This window comes from Chelon labrosus (assembly GCF_963514085.1).
Source record: "Chelon labrosus genome assembly, chromosome: 24".
Taxonomy (NCBI): domain Eukaryota; kingdom Metazoa; phylum Chordata; class Actinopteri; order Mugiliformes; family Mugilidae; genus Chelon; species Chelon labrosus.
In genome coordinates, this window is record NC_140357.1 from 12,057,806 (window position 1) to 12,079,690 (window position 21,885).

Here is a 21,885-nt window from a genome sequence, read left to right on the forward strand (position 1 = left end):
TGATCTTTCTCCTGGTGTGCGAGTGTCTGCAGGCACATACTGTACGTCTCAGTCTCAGTCAGTCTCACGTTGGGATAGTTTTCCTTTTTAAGGCAGGTTAGTCAAGGTTCTTCCCCCTTCGGGTGCTGTCATTAAGGACCTGGGCCGTCTCACCATGTGGGGATGACGCAGGGTTTTGAAAGCCACTGTCCTTGCATCCTGACATTGTTATGGTGTGAGATCACAAAAGCAGAGGAAGAAGATTTTCTCATGAGCGTACGGGAACCCAACAAGTCCAGGAACTTACAGCGGCAATACAATACTTTTGTATCACTTATTTAATACTGCATAGTTTTAGTTAATCAACTTTACTAAGAGAGAAAGAAAAGTCAAATTATCACTTGACTGTTTTCTATGCGTAAGTGCATTTAAGCACATAAATCTGTAGCACTAGTTAGAGAGAAAAAGAAAAAAACAATTGTGAGAAGTAAGACATGTAGGAGATGCTCAAAAGAAAAAGGTAGCACATGTAGATGTTTGAAAAGGAAAACCAAACGATATCATTCTGTGTTTTAGTCCAATGTTTTGTCGACCCATCCATCCAACTGCTGTGCGTCACCTGCCTTCCCCCCATCCTCCATCTCAGTTGCTATGCCTACCAGAAACCTGAAACTAAATGTAAGTGGTTAAAGAGTTTTTGCTCAATCTGTTGGCGGTGTCTCACGCGACTATTTGAGGTTGATTTCCAATAAACTATAAACCAAAACAAACTTCAGTTGGACTAAACATGAGCTGAAAATGCACCATTTAAGGATGCATTCACTATAAATTATGTTTCAGCTTTGTAGTCATTGTTAAATATGTTTATTGACGTATAAATAATGGGGAAAATATTAGAGAGTTACACAAAAATGAGGAATGGTTTGAGGGAAGGGGAAGAGAAGACGAAGGTGACAGAAAAAACAAAGAAAAGAAAGACAAAATATAAAACAGAGACCGGAGAGAGACAAACATGGAGAAAGAGAGAGGGAGAGTAGTTCACAGGGAGGAGGGGGTAAAGGGTGAGGGAGGGGGTAACTACAAATAGCTGGGGGTAGTAGGTTCATTTTCAGTGCTCCTCTCTGCTGCAGCGCTCTTCAGGCTCCCTGTGTCCTCCAACATGACCTCCTACAGCTCCTCGGCCCAATCCGCCTCCTCCTATCGCCGCGCCTTCGGTCATGGCGCCTACGCCTCGCCCTCCCTCAACCGCTCCCTGCTGGGCCACGGTGGCAGTGGGGTGGGCCACACCAGCTCCAGGGTCTACGAGGTGAGCCGGACCAGCTCCACACCGGTTTACCGCGTCTCCTCCAGTTACTATGGCAAGCCCCTGTCGTCTTCCCGGGCCTCCGTCGGGCGCTCCTACGCCGGCATGGGCGAGACGCTGGACTTCAGCCTGGCGGACGCCCTCAACCAGGAGTTCCTGACCACACGGACCAATGAGAAGGCCGAGCTGCAGCACCTGAACGACCGCTTCGCCAGCTACATCGAGAAGGTCCGCTTCCTGGAGCAGCAGAATCAGGCACTGACGGTGGAGGTGGAGCGGCTGCGAGGGCGTGAGCCAACGCGCATCGCTGACCTCTACGAGGAGGAGATGAGTGAACTCAGGAGGCAGATAGAGATCCTGACCAATCAGAGGTCTCGCGTTGAGGTGGAGCGGGACAACCTGGCTGAAGACCTGGACAAACTCAAAATCAGGTGGGAGGGGCGAGAAGGTGTGTGTGTGTGTGTTTCTTTAAGAAGAGCTGTGTGTAGGTGAGCGTGTACAGAAAGGTGAGTCTGGGTTACGGACAAATTTGAAACGAATAACAATAAAAAATAAAATAAAGACAAAAATAAAGGTATGTGCCTGTAGATTAAAATGCAGATTAAAAAATGCTGACTTTAACAGGTTTGACATTGAAAGTAAAGAGGATGAGAAACAATGCTGACGAAGCATGAATAAGTCAAGCATGATGAGAACTAACTCGATGCTGATTCACACCGACTGCATGAAGAGGAAGGACCGTGTGCCCGGAGAGGTGGATGAATGGAGGGGTGAGATGATGCACGGGCTCATGTGTGCTGGATTTAACTGGCCGTGTGGGACATGAGGGACACGTTATCAGCTGTTTGTTGAAGTTACAGGACATATTTTTAATTCCTGACTTCAGATAGTCGTGTTTTTAAAGGACCATACAAGTATTTTAGTGTTTTACCCATCTCGTTTTGAGTCGCATGCCCCTTTTTGATGAACTTTTGATCATATGATTAAAAAGAAAACAGATATTTTCATAGGCAGAAGATTGCAGATGACTCACCGTCACTGCAGCGTGGAGGAGAATTTTACTTCACCAAGCTGAGCTCTATCTCGCCTACTTACTCTGACTGCTGGTGGGTGAAGGATGCTTACAGAGATGCTGAGGATCAAACTTTAAATATAAACCGAAGCAATAGATTAAAGCAAACCAGAAGTTTCTGTGGCACATTTTTGTCCATTACAGCAGAACTAAAGCTGCATTACGTAAAAATGAATGTACATGACGGCTGTTTGTTACAGCTTTAAGGTCAACTGTATATCCCGTGTACTATAGCCTACAGATGGTACTATAATATAAAGGTTATGACGACACCAAAGGCAAGATTTAAGTTTGCTCTAAGCCGAGCAGATTTATTTATTTTTTTTAGTTACGCAATCACAATTTCATTTTCTTTAAGAGTCAGAGGTTATAATTAAATCTCATGACAACTTTTTCTCCACCATGACACAATTATTGTATATATATATAATTACATTTACGTCTGAGCGTCGGTTTTCTGATCAGAAATATTCTCTGAGACCATAAAAGTGATGGATGACTAATGTGTCTGTGTGTTACTGCCTGAGTCTGACCAAAGTTAGTGCTCATCACACGTGTTTACACTGCCCTCTTCTATAAAAGGAGAGGAAAGAGCTCACACATATCTGAAGGATCTCCAGTGATCTGTCCTTTCTCTTTCTCAGTCTTGGTTTACAGTGTAAGCTCCAGTTTCGTAAAGATTCAGAGAGCAGGCAGCGCAATTCAATTTAAACATAAAATAGTGAGTTTACCTCAAATTGAAGCGCTTTCATTTAAATAGAAATGAAGCTTTTATCTGGGATTTATGTCCTTTTTTTTTATTATTGCTGTAGGGATTTGGTCCAGAGGATATTTTCTGGCCGGTACAATAAAATCAACTGTGCCGTGGACAGGCTTTTTCCGCTATCTCTTCCCTTAAGCTCTGTGCATTTTGATTTCAAGATGTTTTGTAGGATTACAAAGAGCATGTGCTTGCTGGGAGGTTTACAAGAGCATCAGGGATAACTTTAGAGCCACAGCTACCAGAGAACAACAAGCTCGTATTTTCTGATTTCTTGTACAATTTCCTTAAAAAACTGGTAGATTTGTAAAAAAATGTAGGTTTTAGCTGGTGGAAGAAAGGATTAGTGATAATATTCATCATATTAATCATCTCAACTTGTTTTTCTCAGACTCCAAGAGGAGATTCTTCAGAGAGAAGACGCAGAGAACAACTTGGCTGCTTTCAGAGCGGTAGGTCCTGCACGGCACGCCAATAAAACATTAAACATGTTTGAAATAGTTGAGATGTGCAGGATTCGCACAGTATTCTGTCAACCATGACAGAAAGAAACTGTACCAGAATACTTAACATCCCAAACTGTTGCAGGACGTGGACGCTGCCACTCTGGCCCGTCTGGACCTGGAGAGACGCATCGAGACGCTGCAGGAGGAGATCGCCTTCCTGAAGAAGATCCACGAAGAGGTTTTCACTTCCTTACTGCTCTCTCCTCTGTTGTCAGGATTAAAAAATACTAGAAAACTTAGCTCAGCGGAAGTTACTTGAAAGTACGGAAATGCTTCAAATACATCACAGAGCATCTGAGAGAATCTCGGGATGTGGGATAAATCCACACCACGTTTTGATCATTGCGCTGCAGTTGGCCTGTCTCTCTCTTAGCATCTGTTGTTACATCTGTCTCTGTGTTTGTATGAGGGGACAAAAGAGAGGATTGGGGAAGTGTACAGTTTCACTCACAAACACACAAAGCTTCTCTGCTGGCAGCAGGCCCACAGCAGATGTACGGCTAAAATTACTCTTTGAACCAGCAGCAGTGTGTGTTTGTGTGTGTGTGTGTGTGTGTGTGTGTGTGTGGTTCCAGCCTGGAGACTGAGGTGATTCCTACATAATGCCATAACACAGGAGTTGGTTACAACCTTAGTATTGATATCAGGTGGTCAGAGAGGAGTGAAGCTGATGTTAAAGTGCCTAATAAAAAGTAGATGCTGGCTCCAAGAATACTTAATACTTAAATCCAGAGCATGTGAAGCTAAATTCCCCCTCGTGTAAGGTTTGCACAAATCCCTGTTCAGTCATTCTTCAATAATAAGTCGTATAAGATGATATAAACCTGTCCCTGTGCTACATCTGACCTCACCTCCCTTTTTCCTCCCTGCAGGAGATCCGTGAGCTGCAGACCCAGATGCAGGAGACTCAGGTCCAGATCCAGATGGACATGTCCAAGCCGGACCTGACAGCAGCACTGCGAGACATCAGAGCCCAGTACGAAGGCATCGCCGCCAAGAACATCGCTGAGGCTGAGGACTGGTACAAGTCCAAGGTGGGGGAGAGAGAAGTCTTTTACTAGTGATAAAATCTGACAACGGCTGTCTTTTATTGATCTTTTTCCTTTTTTATGTTGCTTCAAATTAACTAAAGTTGTCCACCTTTGACTAGGTGTCCGACCTGAACCAGGCAGTGAGTAAGAACAACGAGGCCTTGAAGCAGGCGCGACAGGAGACGATGGAGTTCAGACACCAGATCCAGGCCTACACCTGTGAGATCGACTCACTCAAAGGCACTGTACGTCACACACATGCTCATCAGTATTGATTTTCAAAGTCCACTCTGTCCACTCTGAGCTCAGTTTCATTTGCCCCACTGACAAATCCAGAATGAGTCCCTGATGAGGCAGATGAGGGACATGGAGGACCGTCACGGACGTGAGGCCGGTGGCTTCCAGGACAACATCGCCCGGCTTGAGGCGGAGATCTCCAACATGAAGGACGAAATGGCGCGCCACCTGCGTGAGTACCAGGACCTGCTCAACATCAAGATGGCGCTGGACGTGGAGATCGCCACCTACAGGAAACTGTTGGAAGGGGAGGAGAGCAGGTGACGTTTGAAACGGGCTCCTGATCTTGTTTTAATTATAACGTTGTTCATTCATACAGTGTTTATGTTTTACTTACCACTCTTCCTTTCTGTCTTTGCAGGATTGCCTTGCCTGTGCAAAGCTACACCACCCTGAGTTTCCGAGGTACGGACACATTTGCTGTTTCCTGAACACACCACAAGAGGATGCACGTTCTTTAACCGGCACAAAGGCCTGATTCTGTGCAAATCTAAGGAATACAAACATAATAGAACTGGTTTTACCTGGAACGTTACAGGGACACACGTTGACTGATGATGCTTATGATAATAATCCTGACATTTTCCGACTGTGTTGAATCAGAGACCAGCCCTGAACACCAGCAGCGCTCCTCTGAGATGCATTCAAAGAAAACGGTCCTCATCAAGACCATTGAGACCCGCGACGGAGAGGTGAAACATTTTCTATAGCTAAATTAGCTATGTTGGACTGAAAACAGGTGGAGTTTTTATTTCAGGGTGATGAAATTAGATTTAGAGATGTCAGTTCCTAAACTGAGCCAAACTAAAAGTCAAATATTCTAGTAGAGGGCTTAGCTTATCCAGAATGACCTTAGGTAACATTTAGGTAGCATTTTAACCACTTTATTTTCCACATATAGATTTGTTTAATGTCCCTCATTTGTGACCCTGATGGTCTCTATTGACCAGTGTTCAGACCGGGACAGTGCTTAGTGTTCTGCCCTAAAAAGCCAGAGTCGGCATCCGGCCTCCTCTAGGATTTACATACTAGTTTTCATTTCAGGTTATTTTATGGCTCATTTTGGACTCTGGCATTAGTAACCGCAGTGGAAAGTTATGTCCTCGTGTGACATAGTCACATGCCTTTAATCCAAAGGCGTTTTCTTTCAAGCAAACACACCAACACATGCAGTGACTAGTCCAGACAAAGAGTGCCACCCAAATATCCTGTCCCACCCGAGTGGAAACACGCAGCTCCCTGGAAAACAAACATCCCAGGCGTGCCGTGACAAGACGAGTTTCAAGGACGTTCTAGATCATTTCATCGAGACAGACGATAGGAAGTCAGGTTTGCGAAATTAGAAGAAAGAAGAAAATCATTTTAAAAGACTAAGATTAGCCGGTACAAGAATATTCTTAATGGACTGGGAGATACGACACTTCACCTGCAACTTCACAAACTGACCAATAGCAATGGTTATTGTTCTTACAGATTAATATGCCAGTTATCTCTCACGAACCAATGGATTGTTGTGTCTGTAGAAAGTATCTGAATCAAGCATCTTTATTTCTCTCTGCGTGCATTTTTGGATTCGTCCTGAACATTATGTTTCTGCCCCGCAGGTCGTCAGCGAGTCGACGCAGCACCAGAAAGACATCATGTAACAATCTACAGAAGATAAGGAGACGAGAAGAAACTGAAAAAAAAGAGAAACCCACATCTGTTCTTCCCTGAGTTGGATGGATGAAGAAAAATTAGAAACTAAAACAATGGGCAAATAAAACACAGCAAAAAGACTTTCCAAACATTTTGGCCTGTACTATTTTTGTTTGAAGGTTACTGCAGCATGTGAGTTTAAAGAAGGGTGTGGAAGTGCCTTTAACTTCTTCAGGCAAAAATGTTGTGTCGATGCTGACGGCAGAATATTTAGCATTTAAAAAGGTTAAAAAAAAAAGAATTTCAGGCGGCGTCCTAAATAAGATATTTCCATGCTGCATAAAGTTCCTGCTCCAAGATTTAAGATAAACGTCAAAGACAATTTCTCGTTTCTCCGCAGCCAAGCATTTCTGAGGGTTTCTGGTCTGATTTCACCACAGGTAGTGTGTAGATAGATTTACATTAAAATGCAGCTTCTTCTTCATTTTTATTTCTATTTTTTATAAACGTACACAGCTGCTTTTGTAGAGTTTCTCAAGGTCAGAGTCACCGTATGTGTTTGTGCCCATCCACTAAGGCACACCGAAAGGACAGATAAAAAGACGATGGAGGAGATTAAGAGGTGTCTGGAGATGAAGCGAAAGGTCGGAAGAGGAAAATAGTAGAAAAGAGGCAGAAATAGAGAAGAGAGGGGACCAGGTGGCAGGAGAGATAATATCCAGTGTTAATATTATTGGCTAATAAAACTAAAGTGGATTTTATGTTTCATACATTTCACCTGATGGTTGTCTGCGTGTCCTTGCTTCAAAAGACGACTCACACACACACACACACACACACCGATAGTGTACAGGCCCAAAGGAACACATGCTTTAATAATTACAGTCATAATTCAGTTTCAAAAAAAGCATGGAGTTACTGGCCTACAGTGATGACGATGCACTCTCCTTTAAAGAACAGCTCAAGTAAAATAAATAAATCAGCAATAAAATACTGGAAAACAAACTATTAAATTAGATTCCTAATAAAAGAAAACAGTTTAAATTAAATGATGGAAAAAAAAATAATCAAAAACGTTAGTAAGTGCTGTGTCTTATGTACAAATTTCACATTGATGCACATGAAGGGGTGGAGGGAGCTCGGGACGACACGGAGATCATGCATTTTGTATCCTCACGGACAAATAAAATCATACCGTAAACCCCCCAACGCCCCCCCTCCCGCTCCCCGAGCATTTGTTTGCTTTTCCTTTTAAAAAGGTAAAGACAATAAAGTATTCACATTTTCACTGTTGTCCCGAATAAAGAAAATCAATGCACATCATGGAAGGAGTTGGTCTAAGTACAAGTTGCTATGGCCACTAGTCCACTTTGTTCATTCAAACTCGTGAGCCTTATTTACACTGGCACCTCAGAGTGGCTCCATTCATTAAAGGTGCTTTCAAGGAGGCACAGACGATTTCTTTTAAAACCGGTCAGATTATGGGACGATGATGTCAGGAAAACACAGGACGATGGTCTGTCAGTGTGAATAGAGTTAAAGCCTGAAGGTTTCTCCCAATGGAAAATGATGCAGACACTGAACAAAAGCCGAAAATTAAGTTTGGGTCTCTACACTGTCTTGAAATATGAAATAAAACAACATTGCTTTATGGCACATAAAGCAATATCTCATGGAGAGCAAACAGATGTGATGCAGTGATGAAATTCATGGTGTTAAATCACTGGACTGTGTTTTCCATATGCGCTGTGTGGGCTCTCACGTGAGGTGCCAGTGTAAATAAGTTTGTTGCCGTTACATAAGAGCAAATCCTCCTCTTACATCCAGGCATCTGTGAAGACAACCAGCCAACTCATCTCCAAAAACTCTAAACCCTGCTTGTTGTAGCTCTATCCGCTGCCCCTGAAAAATCCTCACATTTAATGCAAAAACAAGCCACTGATGGAAAATCTGCCAGTAACCCCCCTCCTGTTGCTGGATCGTACAGTCCGAGGAGGGGAAAGGCACCCGTTGAAACAGATTCCCTGGCCTTCAGAGAGCAGTTTGACGCTTGAAGTAGTGTATCGTACAGCACCAAGGGTGACAAAGGGTTTCCCCTCTTTAAAAACAACATTATTGAAGTCTCTCCCCATTTCAAATGGGACATTTGTAGTCCAGATGGCACATAAACTAAATAAAGATTCCCGCTTTGTATTTAAGGGCCCTTACCTCCCTTTGTAGATGATCATTATTGGACTTTTAAGGAACCTACAGGCTGAGGAACTAGTTGCTTCTGCAGCATTCGTTGAAAAATGAGGACAGTCGTAGAAACAGCACGCTGAACAAGGGCAAAGTTGTATCTTGATTTTTCATATGGTGTCTGCGTTAGAACCTGAGGCAGGTTTGCAGTGATCCCTGATCTGGCTGGTCTTGAGATGGTGACGTCCGGGTTGGGGTTGGCTCCGGCGGGCTGCGTTGGGTTTCCACGTCGACCTTTAAGGTTGTAGCTGTGGTTTGTGTTTGTGTTAAGTGCATGCATGTATTTGTGCATTTGAAAGACAGTGAAAAGAGGTCAGCCAAACCTCTGCACCACACTGACTGGCTTCAGTAGGCAGTCACGAGGACAGCTGAGGTTTATAATCCAAAGTTTCACTATTAAAGGGTTAAACGTGTTTGCATTTTGGGTAAAACCAGCCCTAAATATCTTTTTAGTGTCTGGCTAAACCCAGGTTGTGTTTAAACCCAGAATCTTTGCATTTAAACCCAGCAGTAGTGATTGCAGAGTCATGTGTCTCCATGGTGAAGTGGTGTGTTTAGACCTCTGGGAGGTGGGAGGGCGGTCAGACCCGTAGCGAAGGCCCTGCTGCTCCAGTGAGGGGCGCCGTGGAGCCACAGTCGTAGCCCATGTCCACAACAGCATGGGGGCCTCCAACCAGTCGTCCCGGGAAGGGCTGCCCCTGCACCTGCCGGTCTCGGAAACTCTGGATGTAGCTCTGAAAAAAAAAAGAGAGACTGGTTTAAAAATCCAGACATCTTCAGCAGTAAAGTTAAAAATAACTATACAGAGTTTCTTTCCTCTTGAGGACATCAATATTTTTTTTTTATTTAAAATTGAAGGTCAGACTTTAAGGCTAAAACCAAAACCATCCAAAAGTTGTGGTTTATGATTGTTTACTCCGTGGTAGCAAACAGACAGAGTCACTGAGGCTCCTCACCGGTGAGAGGACGTCTGTGTCGTAGCGACGGATGGGGTTAGGCTTGCGGCGGTAGGCGGGCTCTGTGTGGAGTTGCTTGGCCTGGTGATGGTGGGAGGAAGACCCGTGCTGCTTCTTCTTCTTCTTGTTGCGGTAGCGGTCATCCCGCTGACGAATCCGCATCACTTGCATCCTCCTCTGCTGCCGGCTGATGATTACTGTGGATGACAGCGGGTCGTTGAGGAGGAGGGTAAATCAGAGACGCGTACCACAAAAAAAACAAAAACATCACAACAAGCTTTCCTTACCCTTGGTGTGGGAGTATCCCTCAGCAGTCACCTTCCACTGGACTACTACACCCAGCAGGGTGAGGGCAGGCCACACTCCAAGCACCACCCATGTCAGCCAGCACACAGGCTTTGCAGATTCCGCTTTAATCCGCTCGTACATGTACAACACGAGGGCAAAGAGCTCAACGAAGTAGTCCAACGCCACCGTGATGACTGCTGCGCCGAACACTGCTGTGGACAGCGTGGTAAAGAGACGCTGCCACTGCAGGGTGAGCACGGCAAACAGCATGCCCAGGCCAAGCAGCACGCCCAGGGGCACCCAGACGGAGCGCGGCGGGCTGTCGGACAGCTCCTCCATGCCCACCAGTGTGGCCACGGCAACCAGCAGGCCCAGCAGCAGGCCCACCATGAAGAGGCCAACACTGCGAACCAGCATGGTGACCAGGCCGCAGAGCGTCCCGATGCCCAGACCGATGCCCACCGAGGCCTCCACGCTCAGCTGGGTGTCCAGCACGCGCTCCTTGTAGCAGAGCATAAAGATAACGACGGAGCCAAACATCAGGCCCGTCAGGAACATCACCGCTTTGAAGCAGCGATAGCCTGAAAGAACAACATATCAATGAGTCTGTGACTCATATAGAAAAGAAAATATCTCTCTGAAAGGACAGGATCTCACATATTTCACTTCCAACTCACCAAAGAAGCAGTAAATGATGCCGAAGAGACAGCACATTGAGCAGACGACAGAGGGAACCACCTTGTAACTGCCGCGAGAGTCCACGCAGCCGTCCAGCCACTCGGGGCTCAGCTCCTGGTCGGGCTGAGCCAGCATGGTCTCGAGGGTGGTCGTCATGTTGAAACAGGAAGAGGAGATGGAGAGGAAAGATGGAGGAGGAGAGGTGATCAGGTGGGAGACGAGGGACAAGGGAGGTTATGGAGCGCTGCCCAGGTGCATGGCTTTACCTGTGCACAGAGAAAAGACAAAATAACAACAAGTGAAGATGAGAACATGACATAAAAAACCATTTGAATGCTCCAAAGGATTTGATGTCACAGCTGCAGCTAAAGCATCCCTGTTAGCCTGTTAATAAAGTGGCTTTCAAACCTGCAGCAGTGACAAAACAGATTTTGTTTTTGTGCGCACTCTTACACAAAACCACACACTGTTTGGCTTTCCCGATGGCGGAAACAGAGGATAATAATAGCTCAAATAACAGTGGGCGATGGAACTGGCTGAACAAGGGCAATTAAAGCCTCCCGCTCTCCTCGTGTTTGATCATGAGACACCGAATCCAACGAGATCCGGTGTCCTCCAAGCCAATTCAATACAGAAATAAATCTCCCATCAGTCACCTTGTCATTACGACTTCACTCCCCACGTAAAGTCTTTGTGGTGTTTCATTGTTCAGAGTGATGTATTAGCAGAGCTCTTTTCTTATTGTGCCTTCATGTGACGTTGGAACAATCGGAAAAATCATTTCCCAGACAGTTTGGCACGCAAGTTGGAGTACAGTAGAAACATGGAGGATGAAAATAATTCTAACTAAAACTTGGCAAATGTCACATTTTCAAAGATCTCTCACAAGCGACTAACACCGTACCATGTTTTTATGACTGTAGATGTTTGATAGGAATTATAAACCGTGTCTCTCGTCCCTTAACTGAATCAGCTTTCACTGCACCCAGCCTTCTCTTCCTTTTCTTTTCGGCAGCCTTATCCATACTCCAGTCTTAGTTTAAAGGACTTGATGAACTTGCCTCGACCTTCTCCCTCTTTGTGCTTGCCCTTATTTATTTATTTTTTTCTGTGTTCCTTAGTACCTGTCTGCATACACCTGACAGCAACCTGCAGCCGTTCCAGACTTCTTGCTACAACTCGTCTTTCACCCCGTTTCCTGCTGCATTCATTATTCAAATTTCTCCCCGTCCTCGCTGTCTTCCTCCACATCCTGTTTGACCTTTCATTAGTCTGTTTTACTCAGTACACCCTCCAAACTAATATGCTGTGCAGTCTAATAGACAAACATGCTCCTGGATGAGAACTTTTATTCTCCATTAACACTTGCATTGGAATTTAAAACTAAGGACAGAAAGAGGTAGCATTCTTCCCACACCTCCTCCTCTCTCCTCCTCTCCTTTTGTTCTCTCCATCTCGGGGTGACTTCAGTCCAACTGCAGAAGGTTTCTGGGTCAGAGGTGCTTATGCAACTCATGTCTGGGGATCTTCTCTGGGATATTCATGAGCTCCCCTTGCCATCCCTGACTCCTCTCACCTCATTTAATGTCTTACGTCATCTCCTCATCTTTTTTTTCTCCCTTCATCTCTTTGTTGTTGTTCCCCTGACTTGGATGCCACTCCTTCTTTTCTACCCATTTATCACTCATACTTAATTACCTCCCCGAGGGTCATGAATGGGCACATAAAAACTGCTGCCAAAGTGCTCAAGAGTTAAGCTTGGTATTAAACCTTAATATGTCTTGTAGCTGCTCCGCGTTTGACCTCATACCTCTCTGGGGTTTAGCTTCTCAAAGGGCAGAGTAAACTTTTCTGCATGACAATGAAAATTAGCGTATCTCTCTCAAATATATGGACCACACCTGGTGTGTATTAAACCACTATTTCAGATTTGTAGTTGCATGGCTAATTAACTTGCTCATTAAATATCAAAGCAACAATGCCAAAAGCTAATTGCAGTTTCATTTTTTTGAATTGATCCCAGTAGGTTCTTTATGTTGCATTAAATTGGTGGTTTTCTACTTAATGCTGTGAGACAGGGAGCAGAGCAGGTGAACATGAACATGTCATCCATCTAATTTTTCTGCAGGGAAGGAGGTTTAAAAAAAAAGGGGCTGGACTGATGCAGCTGCAAGCCAGCGTCAAGCCGACATATACCCTGAGCCTGCCGGACAAGCTCAGACAACGTCCGCTACAGCAATGCAGGTATCTGAATAAATACCTGCTACTGAATAAATATGCAATAAATCCGCAAAAATTACTTTACACACATATAAACTCTCACTATTATCAATACTCAAACGCACATAGCTACACATCCTCAGTAAACTCACATACACAGGCTTTTATCCCCCGTTTGCGTCCAGACATGGAATATTAATAATCATCTTTTGATGGAGGATTAGCAGGTTGCTACCCAGTGACCCTGTGTGTGTGTGTGAGTGTGTGTGTGAGCATTAAGCCATTTTGTGCTGCAGATAAAAACGTGCAGTTTTTATGTTCGCTGACGGATTATCCTCTGGAAAAAATAAAAATAAAAATAAAAACACGGGGGGAAATTAAATGACGATGTGCAAAAACACAGGCCCTCTTCCTCCCGCCCTGCTTCCTGTCTGTTGCCTTGACGACGGTGGGATGCTGACAGACAGCCGGCGGTAGATCCTGATCTGAAGACTGACCAATGGCAGAGTAGCTTAAACTCCCATAGCAACAGTGTGAGAGCCAATCAGTGGCCACGTCTGTTCTCTATCTATGAATGTAAGTCAGAGGCTGTGTCCTTGTATTACTCATGCTGTGTTGACATCTATTTATTTACAGTCACATTCTGGGGGTTCGACTTCAATCTGGGGAATAAAAAGTAAGTTTTTGCAATCATTTCTAAATGATTCAGTTTTCGGTGGAAAGGACAACAAAGGTTTAACTGACAGATAAACGCATGGAAACACAGAAGCACATTGCTTTCACCAAAGGAAAAAAAAGAGGAAACTATATGTCATAACTACGAGAGGGTAGTTATCAATAATCATTATTAAGACGGACATTCAGGTGCTACCTGAGGTAGTGCACTTTATTTCCTCCACTGAGACAGTTGGTGTAAACTTGTACAAGGCACAGGAAGTTAATTTAACCCGTTTACGTTGTGGAAAATTAAACGTGTGGTGTGTTATGATTTCTGAGCAGCGTTTTCAATTGTCTTTTCAAGCTGTTCCTATATCTATCTTTCCCCTCCTGTCACCTCTCTGACAATAACTTCATCCATAAAAGGCATAGCACGCATGGAATGAAATGAAATGAAGTGCCAAACAACAAAGAAAAGTGTCTCTGGATCTGTCAGTAAGATCCAGACACACTGACATCATCCGTCTGAACTCGATGACGGCGGCTAAAGACGAAGCCTCTTCATGAATAAAGAAAACGGGGTCTATTTATACTTCCTGAGATCTGCATGCCACTGCATTTATGCTTCAGCTCAGCTCCTTATGGAGAATTATGCTTCTGGGTCATCGCTTGTTGCTTTTGCATAGGGGGTCTTGTCCCTGTCTGAATATTTTATAGAATATAATGTCAGTTCATGTCAGACTTGTCCTTTTGTTTTCAGTACACAGACCACAGTGTCAGTTATAAATCAATATATGTGAGACTGCAGACTTTATCACATTGGGAGGTGGAGATACTTCTCATGGTAGGCAACAAATATAAACTACACCAACCAAACGAAGGAGGATAAATATAATATTTTAGATTATTTTACTGAGAATATTACTCAGATGAGTCTATCAAAGGATAACAGTTAAGAATCATTTTATAGTTAAGTCTGCTCAACCACAGTGGTCGCCATCTTGGCTACGTGGCAGAAGGTGAAGGGGCCAGCAACTCATTTTCAAAAATCGCGATCAAGGAAGCCGCCGCTTTTGGAATGGGGAACACAGCACCGTAAAATGCATCTTACCTGCACTTCAATAAAAGTGCTTTCTGCTTCTGTAAACAGATTTTTGTCTTCACTGCGTTAAGTACGCAGGAGACGTGATTCACTATGCACGCATGCATGCATCTTAATGAGCCAGAGAGATAAACGTCTGCAGAGGTAAAGAGTGATGAAAGAAGCTTTCTTTTTTTATGCTTCCAAATTGTTTCTTGTGAGATTTTAAGACAGCGGAAAACACACACACACACACGTCAACAGTGTGTGTGTTTGTGTGCATTGACTGAACCACACAGCTTTGTTAATCCGCCCCAGGGGAGGCCTCCTGTTCCCAGTCGGAGAGTCAGACAGCTCGACGCAGGATGATGCTCTTCTACTGAACTGAACATGCTTCAGCCTCAGTGACCTCATGAGCCAATGTCTCTTTACTATGTTTAGCCGTAGTTGCCCTATGGTATTAATATCGACTGTATCTTCAAACACTAGACTCTTGGGGATGGTGACAGAAAAACACGTTTGCATTGAATTTAGCCAAGTTTCAGGCATTTTTCAAGCAATCACACTTTTTTTTTTACAGCTCACCAATAAATGAGATTAGCCAACGATACGAAAAGGAAATGGTATTGGCTGTTAAAACCATAGCAGCAAAGTTAGTTCCTCATTGAAAGACATATTATCACTTAGTGCTGAAACTGAAAACAACAATTCTGCAGAGTTCAAAAACTTCAAAAAAAGACCAACGGCAAAAGACAAACTGTCCCAGCTGCCGATGTGTCACGCAACAGATTCCACCAACACAAAAATGACAAGAAGCAACGTGGCCGAGTGTGTCACGGTCGTGACTGACGCCAAAACCCTGATGACGGCGAGGAACAGCAGAACAAGTATGAACAAGTGTTTGTAGACCGGCTGCTGCGTGAAGGTCCAGCTGTGCCAAAAATATGTTGCTCCAAATTCCTGCCATTAGACACTGATAATGTATTAAACAGATACGCTAATGCCAAAAGTTACAAACCTGGACAGCAAGGCATGATAAAAACTGAACAAAGCTCTGAGAGGTGCAAGATGGATGGACATAAGCAGCCCTTAGTTTACTTCAATACACCCGAATCTGTGTTTAAGGCTTATTTCCAAACAGAAATCCAAATCATGTGCAGCATTCCACCCCAAAACTAAAAAACTTTTATCAAGTTTACATCATATTTTATTCCTACCCTACGCCAACAATAACAGATACTGTTTCCAGATAAGGTGTATGTGCTGAGACAGAGATGTAGTGATGAAAAGATGAGGTCCTCTCAGAGCCATAATTCATCAGCTGCACGGCCAAAAAAGTTATTTCTCAAAACTGTTACGCTACAAACAAACACTGAGGGCAAATGTGTGAATGTCTGTAAACAAACAGTGGACTGGAGTCAATGAAACAAGTGCGACGTGGGATATTTGAAGGAAAAAACGTGCTATCAAACCCCGGGAGAAAACTGGAATTTCCAACAAAGAGCAAGTGATGGAATGAATGAAAGGAATGAAGGGATGAGGGTAAAAAAAAAAAGAAGGACAAAAAACACCAGTGGCCTTCCCACCATGTTGTGTTACGTAACAGCCTCATAATGCATTACTCACTGCACTTCAGCTCCTTTCCAAATCACTTTGCATTGGCAACGACTCCCATGATTCAAAACAAGAAAAACAGACACGCAAGTGTGTTCAGAAGAGCCTCTGACCAGGTGCAGCATGAAGCAAAAACGGCTCACATTCACAAAAATTGAATCCTTTAGCTCATTAAATGCTGACAGTTAACCGAGAGCAAATTGCAAATGAGTCAAATGCACAAAAAGAAAGCATCAGTTCCATTTATCTGTTTGAGAAATATTTGATTTTATCCACAATAAGTTGTTTAGTCTTCATTGATTTTGTGATATCAACAAGTAAAGTAGTTTAAAACAAATGTAGCCCATAAAATAATGTAAATGAGGTCAAATAATCTCAGCACAGTGTCACTAAAAGCTGAAACCGACTGACCCTACATCCAGAGCAGCGCAGTTTGACCGATAAGGTTAAACATCTCTCCATCACTGACCTGAGATATCTGACAGTCTGACCGAGGCAGCAACAAGTCCTCATCCAAAACTTCCCTCTCCATCGCGTCTGAATGCCGGCAGTTTAATGAGAAACGAACACATGATGCGGACAGACTCCTCTCTGTCTCACAGTGTTACTCATGAGCTGTCCAAGGTAACAGGATGGTGAGTGAGCTGCCAAAAATCGGCCTGTTCATGATGAGCTCAGCTGCCAGCGTCCCACCGCTCGCAGCGGAGGACCAAGTGTGTCACCACTATACATGTCAGCTTCCGGGAGAGAGACACAAAGAGAGACGGAGAGAGAGAGAGGCTGTTGTCGTCAATTGTCCTGCCGATAACCTGGCACGCCAACCACTGTGCCTCTGCACATGTTAATCAATACTGGCTGGCGTTGCTGTGGAAACGTGACCGTGTGCAGGGGAGGACGTGGCATCATCATCATCATGGCATCACATGTCTGAGTCAGAAACACTGACACGAGGACAAAGAGGGTTGGATAAACTTCTGAAACTCTGGACGGACAAAAAAAACAAAACAAAAACATAACCAGATTTTGTGTTCTGATCTGAATGACGGTCAATACCGAACATAAAACTTCACCAAGACGTTAAGATCTCAGCAGGAAGAAGGTGACTCACATCTCACAAGAACAACATTACGTGACTCGTTCGGATGAATATTATTTGCAGCACACACCGGCACGACTCTGTAAGGATTAGACGCAACCAGCGCCAAGAGGCCGAGGCGTTCTCACACCTCCTCAGACACTCACTGAGCAGGTTACATAAGGCGGGGAGTGAATGAGCTGCTCCACTTGTAAAGCCACGTGTGGATGCTGTTATTTCTTCTGATTGGGCAAATTGTGGAGAATTTGCTGATGGGGACTCAGTGAGGAAGGAGGAGGAAGAGGAGGAGGAGGAGGAGGAGGAGGAGGAGGTGGAGGATGACACTTAGGTCTTTGTCCACATTTGACTGTTTGTGGGAGGCCATGACACACAGCTTGACGAATTATTCAAAGGTTAAAAACTGAAGAAAAAGCTCCAAGAACACAGATCAGGCTACATCAAGGTAATCCTAACAATGATAGAAAAGAAAGAGAAAGACTTAAATGATTAAAATAAATGACACCATTCTTCTGTTGCCCAACTAATTCATTAACTGTGGCAGCTCTAATGAGAGGCAGGAAATGCACAAGAGAGAATTTGAGGGTTTTTCTTTTAAACCTGAGTCGTTCCCATCTGTAGCTGTTTGGTCGACATCCAACCTGCAGCAGAATGTTTGTGCACTTCCAAGAACAGAACAGCTTCATTTGAGCTAAACTGTCACATCCATCTCCTCGTTTCTTGTCCACCGGAGCCCCGAAGTAGCTGCTTCGACCTGCTGTTGTTCCCATGGAGAAGGAACTAAACACAGATGTACAGCGGCACTTAGGACCTTGAGTGTTGGCGCATCAACACAGTAGCTGGAGAAAAACACCTCAATATGTCTGCTTTGAGGTGTGATGTCGGGAAATCTGTGAAGTTTTACAGGAAGGCATATGATGCTTGTGAACGAGAAATTTGTGCTGTTCATGAATGAGATAAAGCTTTTTGATAATGAATAAGACTCTGGCTGCAAACACCAACCAATCCATCATCATTATTGCAGCAAAACCTCAAAACAAATCAGCTCCATCTTTAAAGTGCCGCTGTTTAAATGTGCATGAATTATTCTTATTCTGATCTTCCACATGACGGTGATCAGTGTCTGCAACAACCTTAATTACACACACGTGCAGAAATAACCCATGATCCTCTCTGCTCACCCTTGCACGCCAGCTCTAATAACAGTGTGATCGCGGCACGTCGATGGAGCAGTCGATAACGCTCGCAGGGTTTCAAACCAGAGGAGCAGCAGCCATCAGCTGACACCAACCCAATTATTTCCTGCTTCACCACTTCACATACACAGATTAATGAAGCACGGGGAAGCAGAACGCGTTTGTGAACTGTGTTTTTAATTTTTCTCTTGAATCTCAGTCTGCTGATATACATTTTAAAAAGCTTTTATTTCCACCTGAAGCTGCAGTGACAAGATGAGAAGAGCCTGAGGAGATCACACCTTATCTCGAAGATGTGCCTCCTGCTTCTCTAACGGGATCATTTCTTCATTTTTCTGTTACATATTATTGAAAATTAAATATCTTTGGATTAGAAACTCATGGTTGAACAAAATTAGACGTCTCTTTGGGAACTGATGTCAAAAGAAATAATCAATAGACCAGTCTGTAATGAAGATAATGATCGCTGGCAGCCTTTCGCCCCAGAATGAAATCAGATTTTGCAATTTTAGGATATATGCTGAGTATAAAAGACTTGAGAGATTAATATGTGAGGGTGTCAGATGTCTTGTTGAAGGGATAAAAAGTGCACAATGATAGTTTTGTGTGCTGAATAACCTAAATGAATTGAACGACTCTTGAATTTTTTGTGAAATGACGATCAATAAAGCAACTAAAAAGGGTAAAAGCAGCATTTCAGTGATGTAAGGTGATTTGTTTCCAGTAAAACCAGAAGCAGGAGCGAGCTGCAGCCTTCCACAGATTTCTTGGACTGCCCAGTCGGCCTCTCGTCACCTGTCAGCTCCAACAACAAGCTCCGACTCTCCAAACAAACATCTGGTGCTCAGCAGCCTGCAGGTCTCCACTCACTGACACCGTACACTAATTAGCTGGAGCTGGTTCACCTATCATCTCTGCTGGACCCTAAGGGAAACTCTGACATGAACACAATGCTTTTCCTGCAGCTTCTCAGACTTGTGTTGCAGCTGAAGCCGGCAGGAAATACAACGAATGCAACACAAGAGAACAACCAGTTGAACCTCTTTAGACATTAAACAGAATAAGAAAATACTGACTTTAATGTTTTCTTGAGGGCTGATGTTTTTGGTTTTAGCTATCTTACGTTCTTTGGCCAACTGTAAAAACAATGATTCAGTAGGAGGCAGCATCTATCTGGAGCTGGACCTGCAGAGCAGCTTGTGACCGAACACTACACACAGAACAAACTCAGTCTTTTTCACATCACACCGAAAAGAGGGGGTGAGGAGGAGGAGGGGGGGAACAGAGGAAGGATGTGAGCAGCACCACGCCAGAGATGTTGACCCACTAGTGGATCTGAAGTGACGTGTTGTGGCATTTTTATTCCCCCAGCGGGCTGCAGAGCCCGAGCCGTGCCGCCTGACTGCACCGATAAGACGGCAGCCTGACACACGGTGAATACACAAAGAACCGACTCAGGGTCTGCAGGGTTTTTATCAGACAGAAGCTCTGAGTGTCTCACATCCTCTCACCGCTTCATAAGTTCAGTCTGCAAAACTCAAAACACATCAGAGGATATTTTTTTTTGTTACACTTTCCTTTCGCAATGACCTACACTGCTTCAGTTAGCAATGACCTACATTTCCCAGAATGCTTTTCAGTGACCTCCAGGGAGCACAAAGTCAGTATGAGAGTTTTTCAGGCAGGTTAAAAAAAAACAAAAAACAAGCTGCTGTAATCAGAATTCAACTTGACTTGTGGCTGCAATGCATTCTGGGTTATTCGTTCCTCCTCAGGGTGCAGACGGATCTCTCTCTGAACAACTGCTGAGTGTACATTTCAAAATGGCAACTCAAGAAAGAAACAAGTCCTGTCTGACGACCAAATGCTGCCTTTCAATCACACTCACAGGTTCAGTTTTCCAGTACGAATTATTTTGTGGTTTCTGCATTTTATATTTGCAAGGAAAAAACAAAGGGACCTCTACAGACTGCACCACAACACCAAAACCTACTGAGGGTTTTAGCTATGTCTAATATCCAGATCTTCTGAGGAAACCTGGAAGTTTACAAGTACCAATGATGAAGGGAAGGGGATCCACTCACTTTTCAGCTCACATGTAATGCTTCGAAAGAAGTCAACACCAATATATTGATAGAGGATCTCCAATACAAAATACTTTTACATAAGGCTGAAAAGACAAAGGATCCTCACAGATCACATGAGGGAACTGGAATAATGTTGAGTAGCTGCCAATTATTTGCATTTTAATCCAAGATTTTAACAGATTTCATCTTGAATGGACACTGTGAGGTTAAAACTGGCCCTGGATTTGTTTCAGACCCCTTCAGGGAGCCCTGGGAAAGCACAAACTCCACCACTAGTCTACATGTAACAGACCAACACACCATCCATCCAGCTGCTGTAATGAGAAACAATTGGCTGTGACCGAATCATCGACCCTGATGCGGCCATCCGGGTCAGACGTGACCAAACCTCAGCATCCATCACACAAAGCACGACGACCTCAAATAAAACCCAACCAAACCGCATTTTTACTCGATGATGTTGCGTTAAAGACGCCTGGCCTCTAGTTCCGTCAAATTCCTCTGAAATCACCCCTTTCCTGATGTTTGACAGCAGGTGTTTGAGACACATGAGGCGCACCGTGCGCGCTAATCGGTCACTCACCATCATCCCCGACAGGTTGACGCGCGTCGCCTGCGTTCACACGACGGCAAAAGGAGCCTCCTGAGCCCAAAACACCGACTATTTCCAAAGCTTTCATCCCCGATCTCTGTGTATTCCTGTCGGCGTGGAGCTCCCTCTCCCTCCGGCAGCCTGCAAGGCGGTGGATCCGCGCCCTGACTAGTCATCCATGATGAAATATGACACAGAAAGCAGGCTGACAATAAAAGAATAACCCGAGTTACATCCCGGCTGTAAAGGAGAGCTGTGCGGGTCAAATTAAAATAAGCTGTTTAATCATCCTGCCTGTAGTCTGGATGGATGGAGCCTCTCACATTAGCGCGGTGCGTCCTGGCCTCCGCTGCAAAAAATGACGAGTCCGGACCTGTCAAAGCCTGCATGGTTATACTGATTAGAATTAAAAGGTAGGACATTCCGCAGCGCCTCCTAGAGGAAGAGACTTCAAATGCATCCAGAGGTGTCATGGAAGAATTTCCGTTCAGAAATGCTCGTTATTTATTACTTTCAAGGAATTGTCTGTTCTGTCTTTAGTCTATGTGTGATTATTTAACAGCACTACATTCACCAACGGTAGCTAATTTACAGATTAC

At 44.2% G+C, this 21,885-nt stretch overlaps 2 protein-coding genes across 2 annotated transcripts; one reads left to right on the plus strand and one right to left on the minus strand.

Moving 5' to 3' along the window:
- Positions 1-1,138: 1,138 nt before the first annotated feature.
- desmb (desmin b) lies at positions 1,139-7,314 on the plus strand (the record flags this gene model as incomplete). The annotated part of the gene is made up of 9 exons (XM_084574646.1): positions 1,139-1,713; positions 3,506-3,566; positions 3,703-3,798; positions 4,493-4,654; positions 4,771-4,896; positions 4,988-5,208; positions 5,310-5,353; positions 5,552-5,640; positions 6,553-7,314. The coding sequence occupies 9 exons, from the start codon at positions 1,139-1,141 to the stop codon at positions 6,592-6,594; spliced, it is 1,416 nt and encodes a 471-aa protein (XP_084430772.1). The 3' UTR covers positions 6,595-7,314.
- A 554-nt stretch (positions 7,315-7,868) lies between these two features.
- Positions 7,869-21,855, minus strand: tmem198ab (transmembrane protein 198ab). The gene is made up of 5 exons (XM_084574893.1): positions 21,278-21,855; positions 10,746-11,012; positions 10,068-10,649; positions 9,781-9,977; positions 7,869-9,558 (listed from the first exon to the last, which is right to left on the minus strand). Exons 2-5 carry the CDS (start codon positions 10,900-10,902, stop codon positions 9,406-9,408), a joined length of 1,089 nt encoding a protein of 362 aa, XP_084431019.1. The 5' UTR covers positions 10,903-11,012; positions 21,278-21,855; the 3' UTR covers positions 7,869-9,405.
- Positions 21,856-21,885: the final 30 nt, after the last annotated feature.